This window comes from Chenopodium quinoa, unplaced genomic scaffold, assembly GCF_001683475.1.
Source record: "Chenopodium quinoa cultivar QQ74 unplaced genomic scaffold, ASM168347v1, whole genome shotgun sequence".
Taxonomy (NCBI): Eukaryota; Viridiplantae; Streptophyta; class Magnoliopsida; order Caryophyllales; family Amaranthaceae; genus Chenopodium; species Chenopodium quinoa.
Window position 1 is genome coordinate 571,028 of NW_018742558.1, and position 10,823 is coordinate 581,850.

Consider the following 10,823-nt stretch of genomic DNA (forward strand, 5'->3'; position numbering starts at 1 on the left):
TGTTCACTTCACTTGTAATTATTCCCAGGGTGTACTTTTCACGAAGTTTAGTCAAGATTATCAGCTGCAAAACAAATAACATAATCAAACCCTATACAATTAAGGAGATTTCAATAACATGAGCAAACATGTAAAAGTAACACCACAAGTTGCAGTTGTAACTTGTAAGGTAATGGCCTACGATATTGCTAGATTAATGGACCATAGACCTCAAAATTAAAGTAAACATTTGATAGGAATCCTTGCTCATTTGTCAAATGAGCAAACATTTCTTTGCTCATTTGATAAATGAGCAAGTAATTTCTTGCTCATTTAGCAAATAATCAAAAAGTTAATTGCTCATTTCTTAAATGAGCAAAGAATTAGTTGCTCATTTGTCAAATGAGCAAACATTTCTTTGATCATTTGATAAATGAGCAAGTAATTTCTTGCTCATTTAGCAAATAATCAAAAAGTTAATTGCTCATTTCTCAAATGAGCAAAGAATTTACATTATTTTTCTTCAAACCAGGATCCCACTTTGCACAACCCATGTATGTTTCCATGAGTCTCATCACTGCAACTCCACAATGCAAATGATTTTTATCCGAAGACTTCCATGAACCATTAATCACAGAAATTTCCATCCGCTTGATATCATTTGCCAAAATAGAACTCTGTACATTTCCTTCACATTGAATAAAGTTTGAAAAAGTAGTTCTCTGAAAACAAAAACATCAAATAAGCAAACATAATAAAATCTAATCATTCAAGTAAAAGAAACAAACATAATGTGAATAGAGATTAACTTTAAAGCCATACCAAATGTTTTAAAAGCTGTTTATGATCTCCAGCATCTTTGTTATAATCAAAAAGCTCGATATTACCATTCAGTGTGGTAGTGTTAAAACATACCAAATAGTAATGATCTTCTTCATAAACTGGGAAGAAAAAAAGCTGAATATCCTTGTGTGGTACAACTGATTTCATGTACAAATTCTCAGCAACCTCAAAAAACATCTTATTCCGATGGGCAACAGAATCTATCTCATAGTGAATAAGACAGTCCTACATGATAAAGAAAAAAAAATTAATTACAACAAAAAAACAAAATAATTCAATAAAACAAAATAAATGAAAGAATTTGAACTTACGGTAGCACTAAGGTCAAAAAAGAAACGAGCAGGAGAATTTGGATCTCTAAACTGCTCATTATAATTCAGAATGCTACACCAAGCATTAATGATCTCTGTATCAACTTTATATTTATTATAAAGATTCTCAGGATGTACTCTCAAAATTTCAAGACCATTCTGTCCATTAAATACTGGTTCACTGCATAAAAAGAATAAAGAAAGTTAGTATGTCTAAAACAAATGGAAGTTAATGTACAAGATAATAAATTCTATAGATAAAAAAAATACTTACAAACGATTTTTATCATCAGCAAACATTGCCTTCAAGACGCTCATCTGAACTGGTGATAATGGATTGTAAATTATCATAATGCGGGACTTAAAAGGTGATCTAAGAAGCACTGATGGCTGGGGTTTGCGTTTCTTTGGAATAGAACTCTTCTTTTCAGTATCACCTTTTCTCTTATGCACAATTAAAGCTTCTTGAGCATCAGAAATGAGATCTTGAGGATTAGCAATCAGAGCATCACCAACAGCTTGAGAAGCATCAGCAACAGAAGCACCAACTTGTGCACTGACAGAAGCAACTACAGGTTCAGTAGGCGCATTGCTAGGGGGAGAATTAGTTTCTTGAGAAAAGACTCCTAAACTGAATGTAGGAGTTCCAGATCCTTTGGCAAGTGAATGTCCTGAAGCAGATTTGAAACTTGAATCTCCAATTTTTTTGAACACATTTTTAGCAGCCCTATCTGAACATCCAACATCAGGGATACAACTTGCTATCTGAACACTTTCAGAAGCAATCTTAGTAACATCAATGGGTTCCGATTCATTTGGATGAACAACCATTGCATTGAATGAAGATTCAGCATACTTTTTGTTGCTTGAAATATGAGAAAACCTATCCCAAGCTTCAATTACTGCTGGATCTTGCCAATACTCTTCATCTTGGCTAAATGAAAGAGTATTATCTTTAGTCAAAGTTTTGGAGCTCATCTTATGCTCATCACAAATTCCCATGGCATCTTCCTTCAACTTTTGTATCTTCTCGTTGTTTGGAAAATACTTGATGGCAATTTCATGTTTTTGACTGAAATACATGTATGCCAAGACCAGGTTTGTAGATGCTGTTGCAAGCTCCATAAGGCATTTCTGTAAAAAAAAATAAATAAATAAAAAAATACATAAATAAGATAAATATAAATGAGAAGAGTAAATATGGAATAAGCAAAGTGGATATGGAATGAGCAAAGTCATATAAAAATGAGCAAATTGAACTTTATATGAGCATTGAAGTTTTTGCTCATTTGACAAATGAGCAAAAAATTAATTGCTCATTTGACAAATGAGCAAAAAATTAAGAACTATAATGCTCCTGCTCACAAGAAATATCCACATATTTATCATATATGAGTTTCACAAGATTGCAGTAACCAAAGACCAACATTTACATAAAATACTTTTTCTATATTCATGACATGCATATGAGTAATGCAAAAGCACACATATGGCCACTTGCCTCTATGCATCATACTGAGAAGAACTCTAAAAATAAACAAAAAATTAATATTGGCTTCCAGAAAACTCATATAAATACCTTCTTTGGATCTTGTTCACTTTCTTCATTTTTTGTACGAATTGGATCAGATTGTTCCTAAAGACAAACATAAACAAAACAAAAAAAAAAAAGAAAAAAAAAGTTAGAACAAGTTGAAACCAAATATCCTAACAAATATAAACCAAGCTTACTTATAACACATAACCAATTGCATAATTTGCTCATCTGTCAAATGAGTAAAAAATTATTTGCTCATTTCAAATATGAGCAAGTAATTGCTTACTCATTAGACAAATGAGCAAAAGTTAGTTGGTCATTTCCAAAAAGAACAAAGAATATTACAGTATATATGGTTACCTTATTGGCAACTACTTGAGTTTCCACTTCAGAAGGAATGAATTTTTCCTAAATAAAAAACAAAAAAGTTAAAAAAGTAGGATAAAAAGGAAAAAAATAAAACAGAAAATTATAGTTAAACACCATTTTAGGCTGTGTCATGCTAGAAGAACCAGCATCAAGCTTTTTAGCATGAATATTTCCAAGCCTCCCTTTAAAGAGTTCCAATTTCTCATGTGTTGACAGCATAGCTGTTGTCCACCCTTTCAAGATTGGAATTTCACGTGTAGCTCGAACTTCCTCAAGTACAAATTGATCAACATATAATAACTACAAACAAGTAAGAAAAGAAAAATTAGTAAATTAAAAATCAACAAATAAGTAAGAAATACTACATTAAAAATATACAAAAATTATAGTAATACCATAAGAAACAATAAAGACCCAGGAAAAAAAACGAGTTGGACGTTCTTCCCATAAAAGCTTGCCCTTCACGAGAGAATCAAGGATATACTTTGACCAATTCAAGTCCTTGATTTTATCAACATCAGAAAGAAATGTAAGAATATCAGAATTAATATTCATGTTTTATTTCCCTGACAAAAAAATGAGCAAAACAAAAGAGAAATGAGCAAATAGAATTTTAACTGAGCAAAATAAAATAGAAATGAGCAAACTAAATTGAAAATGAGCAAATTGAAAGTAAAATGAGCATAATAAAAATAAGAAGACTACCATCCATCAGTGTAGACACACAAAGAACTACAAAGTTCCGTTTGAACATAGCACCAGCTGACTTATGCTCCTTCAAAAACTCTTTAAGCTCCCCTATTTTGATAGAGAGTGAGTTGCTTTGGAATTGCTTTTTCCATTGTTGAATGACTTTTTTATTTCTGGAAAAATTATTTTTATCAATCTTTATGCCCCCTATTGTCAACCCAAGAACTTCATGCACATGGTCTTCAGTAATACGGAAAAGATCAGAATCAGGAATATTTAATGAGCACGTCTTAGCATCAAAGTGCTGCACCAACCATAAACCCAACCGCAAAGGCAGTTGGGTCACCTTCAAAAACTCCATCGACCCAAATCCTATATCCCTAACTGCTTTCAACTGATTTTGTGAAAGTAAAACTGATTCCATTACTTGAACAATGGATGAGGGTGACATCCGACTATGCAATGTCCCATGAATGTAAGACTTCAAACCTTCCACTTCATTACCTGACTTCAAAACTTGCAATTCATTGCTGGATTTCATCTCCACTACCTTAATCATCTGTTTTTCTTTCTTTAATGTGTCCTTTAAAACCATTTTTCCTTTGTCATTAGAAGATCCTGTCTTGAAACTCATTCCTTTATATTGTGGCTGTGTAGAACGACCAACAACTCCTAATTGTGCTGGCCCTGCCGCATCTTCGTCACAACCAACAACTCCTAACTGTGATGCCCCTGCTGCATCTTGGTCACCACCAACTCTTAACTGTGCTGCCCCTGCTACATCTTGGTCACCACCAATAACTCTTAACTGTCCCGCCCCTGCTGCATCTTGCTTACCAACATTAACAGCAGAATTTGTCTCAACAGATGTGCTGCTCAACAAAATAGGTATCCTTGATGTCAAATGAGCAAATACTTAGCTACTAATTTAACAAAATGAACAAAACTTAAATGCTCATTTCTCAAATGAGCAAATAGTTAAATGCTCATTTCTCAAATGAGCAAATACTTAGTGCTAAAATGAAAAACAAAACATAAAATGAACAAGTTATCAACTACTTTCAAAGCTGTGAAGAAGTTAGAGAACTTGTTTTTAAACTCAAATTCTTTCTCACTGATATCTACTTTAAGACCTGATGTGCAACATAATGAACTAACTTCTAGGCTTCTGATGTGAAAAGCCGAACAGTAAAACGCCTTCTAACTATCAGTTTCTTGGCTTCTAATGTGAAAATCCGAACTAAGTACACAACGAAGTTGGTAGCTTTGTGGTGACGATAGTAATAACATTGCACAGGGAATTTTGATTGTGATAATTTCTAAGACAAACAAAAGAGATGTATTGAAAATTACTTCCCATCTTAAACTGTTTTTTTTTTCCTATTTGCTTTCACATACAAGTATTAACCTGTGGCAGTTTTAGATTTATTGAAAATTACTTCCCAGCATAATCTACAACTTTTTATTGCTTGTAACTGTCAATTAAAAATCTAATATTTCATAAATGAACAGCAAAACATAAAATGAACAAGTTATCAACTAATCTACAAGAACTCCCATACAAGTAATACAACTAATCAACTAATCTACAACAACAACAAAAATAATAATAACTCAAATAATAAAAATAAAATGAGCAGAAACACATACATTGTATTTTCTTGAGGAACATTTGCAGAATCCATAGCAATTACTTCTAGGTTTCCAAAAAAAACAAAGAAAATGTAAGATAATTACTCATATGAAGCAAAATGAAAACTAAAATCAACTAATAATTACTCAAATAAAGCTATAATCAAACAAAAAATAAGATAAAACCAGAAAATAAAACATAATTGAGAACTAAAGTAAACCGAAAATCAAATTAAAATACACAAAATAATTAAAATACCTAAAATCAAGCTAAAATGAACATAATAGCACAAATTATCAGTGAATTGTAGGTTTCCAAAAAAACGAAAAAACTGAATAATAACGAAAATAAGCAAAATCAACTTGATAACTACTCAAAAAAACGAAAATAAAACTGAAATCAATGAAAAAAACAAAGTAAAACATTATCGACAGAAATTGATAAACAATGTGAGCTGAAATCAACGAAAATCAAACGAAAATCAAAATGAAAATCAACAAATGTAACTGAATGTGACCTAAAATTAATTGATGAACACGAAAATATAAACAATAAACTCACCTTGAAAAACAATTGATGAAGATTGGAGGAGTAGTGATGAGAAATCAGAGAGAAAAGCAGAGAGAAAGAGAGTAGAAAATAGTGAAATTGTGAGGAGAGAGGAAATAATGCGTGAAAGAGGAAGGAGAAGAGAGAAAAAACACAGTAGTTTTGTTTGACCGGGATTTAATTGTGGCCGTCGGATGTAATTGATCCAACAGTTATAATTATTCCTCACATATAATAGGGTTCTCACATAAGGGATGTGGTCTCATATGATCCCATTTATATATATATATATATATATATATATATATATATATATATATATACACATATATATATTCGGTGGAGTTGGTGGGGACATCACCTTGTGACTTTGAGGTCACAAGTTTGAGCCCTACCAACTACTAAATGCTTGGGAGTGACAACATTTAGAAACATTTTTGAATTATCTCCTTAGATAGCAACATTTTTCATTTGTTGTCTTAGTAAAAGTGTTGCCTTATGTATCATTTTACCTTGGCTTTCAAAATTGTTGCCTTTGAATAAAAATATGTTGCTTTATGAATAGACAACGGGGGCATAAATTACGCCTCATATGTGTTGCCTTAGCTACAAGGCAACATTTTTTTTATATTAGGCAATGGTTTTGCACTGTTACCTTTGCTTTATTTTATTGTAGTGTATTAACCAACTCCAATAGAGGTTGGGAAGTAGCCCATCTATGATGCTAGAAAAAGGTTCGAGATCCATTCCCAACAACCATATTCACTCCCTTCCTTATAATGTCCACGCTGCTCATAATACTATTCCAAGTACTCGAAGCATTGACTTTTTCTTTGAACATGTCGAGGTCACAGGGGCTATCGCAATATATAGCTCTTACAACTCTCGACCATAGTGCATTGGGCTCAGCTAACAATCGCCATCCCAATTTAGCAAGGAAAGCTTTATTGGCATCTCTCATTGAATTAAACCCCAGACCACCTTCAGCTTTTGGTCGAGTGATTTTCTGCCACGAAATCAGATGGACCTTTCTCTTGTTTTCACTTTCACCCCAAAGAAAGTTCCTATTCCTCATGTCGATTTCATCACAGGTTGATCTAGGCAACTTTACCGATTGTAAAGTGTACGAGGGGATCGTACTTAGGGTGGAGTGAACTAGCGTTGCTCGACCAGCTATTGAAAGAGTCTTGGTCTTCCATCCTGCTAGTTTTCCATCGAATTTTTCAACCAAATATTGGTACTCTCGCTTAGAGGTACGACCATTGATTGTAGGTACTCCCAAATATTTCCCAAAATTCTCAGTTTGCTCCATGCCCAAACATTCACTTACTCTATCTCTTGTGTCGAAGTTAGTATTGTTTGAAAAATAAATCTTTGATTTTTCAATACTAACCTTACTCCCTGAGGCAGCACAAAATTTCTCCAAACAATGTTTCATAATTTGCGCTTGCTCTGTCGAGGCTTCACAAAATAAGATTAGATCGTCAGCAAAGGCAAGGTTTGAAATCGAAGGCCCATTTCGACTTGCACGAATTGGTTTCCACCCTCCTAGTTTCACCTCTTTATCAATCATATGAGCCAATCTCTCCATACAAATTACATAGATATACGGAGAAAGAGGGTCTCCTTGTCTAATCCCACGAGTTGGCATGAACGCTTCCATGGGTTCACCATTCCACAAAATTTTTAACTTGGCTGAAGTAATACATTGCATGGTCAAATCGACTATCAATTGAGGCAATCTAAGCTCTAGCAGAGAATCTCTGATGAAACTCCATCTAAGCCTATCATAGGCTTTTTCGAAATCAATTTTCACTGCCATATATCCCACTTTTCCTTGTTTGTGCCTCATACTATGGAGCCTTTCTTGGACGATAATTATATTGTCAGTTATTTGCCTTTCTGGGACAAAAGAGCATTGAGTAGGAGAAATTAGAGCAGGGAGTACGAGCTTGAGCCGATTAACAATGAATTTTGTCACTATCTTATAGGTGATGTTACAAAGTCCAATCGGCCTAAATTGGTTTGCTTTCTTCGGAGTATCAATCTTAGGAATTAACACTAGGAAAGCATCATTCAACCCTTCTGGAAACTCACGACCTTCTAACACATTCTTCACCAATTTCACCAGATTAGGACTTACAAGATCCCAAAATTTCTGATAAAATATCGGTTGAAAACCATCTGGACCAGGAGCTTTATATGGCTTCATACTTGATAGTGCTAATTGCACTTCACTTGCACTGAAAGGCCTAGACAAAGTCTCCATATCCGACACTGAAATTTCTGGGAAATAATCATGAAGAAGCTACACTTGCTCTTTAGTTTGCTGATCTTCTTGAAATAGTCCTTTCCAGTACTCGAGGATCAGGCCTTGGACTTCACTTGGATCAGTTTTCCATTCACCATCACTGCCTCTAAGAGTTTCGATCCTATTTTTTCTTGTTCTGATGACTGTCGGAAGTAACGGGTATTTCGGTCACCATCACATATCGAATCTACTCTTGATTTCTGAAACCAGAGGAGTTCCTCTACACTTAGAACTTCTTCCATCTGTTGTCGCAATTGATTTTCAAGGGTTATGAGGTACGGGTTACTACCCTTAGACAACTCAGATTGGATTCCTTCAAGTCGAGCCCATAACTCAGATTTTTTTCTAAAAATATTGTAGAACTCCTCTTTATTCCATCTATCCAACTTGTCCGCAAATTCTTTCAAAAAGAGAACAACAGGGGCATCACTCCTCCAGTTCGAGTACACAAACTCCTCAAATTTCTCATGGGTAAGCCAAGCTGCTTGGAACCTAAAAGGTCTTAGAATCTTTGGGATAGGAGCGAAACCCGAAGTACTAATTAGGATTGGGCAGTGATCCGAGGCTGATTTTGGCAAATTGCGAACTGCACCTTCATCGAACCTCAATCTCCAGGCTTCATTCACTAATCCTCTATCAAGTCGGGCTGATTTGAATGTCTCATGGGACAGGCCTCGAAACCAGGTATGAGCTGGACCCGAGCACCCAAGATCAATTAATTCTGTGTTTTCAATCCAATTTGCAAAGTCTCTGCATCTCCTCTGCATTTCGGTTCCACCAACACCGTTTCTTTCTTCCATACTCGAAGTCTCATTAAAATCGCCTACTAACAACCAAGGTCCCGAGTAGTCATCTTTGATTTTTTCCAATTCTGCCCACAGGTAATTTCTCAAACTACTTCCAGGACTAGCGTATATAGCAGAGAACAGCCAGGGGTCTCCGCCATCCTTTTTTAGCTCGACAGTAAGATGTTGAGAATGTTCTCCATACACTGTCACCGCAATTTTTTCCATCCTCCAGAATAACCAAATCCCACCACTAAAACCTTGAGCTTCAACTCGACGCTGACCCGAGAAACCAGTTTTATTGCAAATTTGCTGAGCATTATCACCACTCATATGAGTCTCAACTAGCACTAATATTGTCGGATCATTAATTCTAACAAGTTCCTTAATGATAGACAATTTATTCCCAACACCTTGTACATTCCAACACAAAATTTTAATAGACATATTAAAATTCGGAAAATTGGGGTACCTATCACAGACGTTCAGAGGAACGTTAGACATCAAGCTTAGGAAAGCTTGTCAAAGTGCCTTCATTGGCCCCTCTATCTCCATTGGCAGGGTAAAGTTCTCCATCATGCTTGGAGGGTTGTGCTCCGGTTGAACATAGGTGTCCAATTGAATTGTTGCCTTGTTCGCCAGTGGGTGTACCACTATCAAGTAAGGTCCCTCCGTTTGGTAGTCTACGAACATCTCGAAACTCGGAGGGATTTGCAACTCCATCGTCACAGGCACTTGGTTTGGGAACATGCTGAGGATCTTCAAGGTTGGAAGTCAGACGATTTTCCTTACCCTTAGCTCCAATTAATTTAGAGTACGGAGAGGCTGAATCTGATTTCTTAAAATTTGACTTCGAAGCAATAGAAAACTTATTTTTCGAAGTCAAAGGCAGTCTATTATCTTTTCCTAATTTTTTATTTAAATTAGGTAAGATAATATTGCCATTATTTTGCTTAGAATTATTTCCTAGGATTTTATTGTTATTCAAAATTCTATCATTCACTAAATCTACATGAGAATCTTTTCCAACATTATTCTCCTCCAAATCACTCGGATTTTGTTCCATAATCACATCCTTTTCCATATTAGAATTATCCTCATTTATCCCAGAAAGATCTCCTTCCATATTTTCCTCATCTTTTTTATTTTCTTCCATGTTTATCTCAACACTTCCCTCTTCTTTTTCACTTTCTCCTAAACTTTCTCCTTTGCCAGTTGGCAATATGTCTTCACGATTTCTCACCCCATCCTTAGTTAATGAACCATGGTGGTTAGAGGTTTCACCCTCTTCCACATCATCACCTGTTCCTAACACTGCAAACCTCGACCCTCCTAGCTTATTGGTCGATTTCTGCTTGTCACCCTGGCTTAGTTTATTTCCAGTGTTATCTCTTTGAACTTGGACATCTTGTCTATTCTTGTTGCCTTCTTGAACCCTCTTACTAATTTCACCTTTACCCTTTACTTGGGTCTTCCTCACTGGTTTCTGAACCAACATCCACGTCCCATATTTATCTTTCACCTCAGGGCGACTCCCCTGAACTTGACTTTTGTCAAAAATCCCAGAATCAGCTCTAGCCTGGGGGGTGTCATGTCCTTCATGGTGACAGGGTAAAGTCGTATCCCCTAATCAAAAATAATTACCTAAATCTCTAACTAAAGTAGATAGGGAAGTAGGGTCGAACTCCACAGGGAAACAGGTCTTTTTAATTCTAATTAATTATTATAATCTAAATTATCTAAGTAACCAATAATTTTAGGTATGAATTCTATACTACGAAGAATAAGTTTAGGGAGAAAAGAAACAACAATAAGG

At 35.1% G+C, this 10,823-nt stretch overlaps 1 protein-coding gene across 1 annotated transcript; it reads right to left on the reverse strand.

The window, feature by feature from the left end:
• Window positions 1-8,278: 8,278 nt before the first annotated feature.
• On the reverse strand, window positions 8,279-9,454 carry LOC110720545. The gene has a single exon (XM_021899582.1). It carries the CDS (start codon window positions 9,452-9,454, stop codon window positions 8,279-8,281), a length of 1,176 nt encoding a protein of 391 aa, XP_021755274.1.
• Window positions 9,455-10,823: the final 1,369 nt, after the last annotated feature.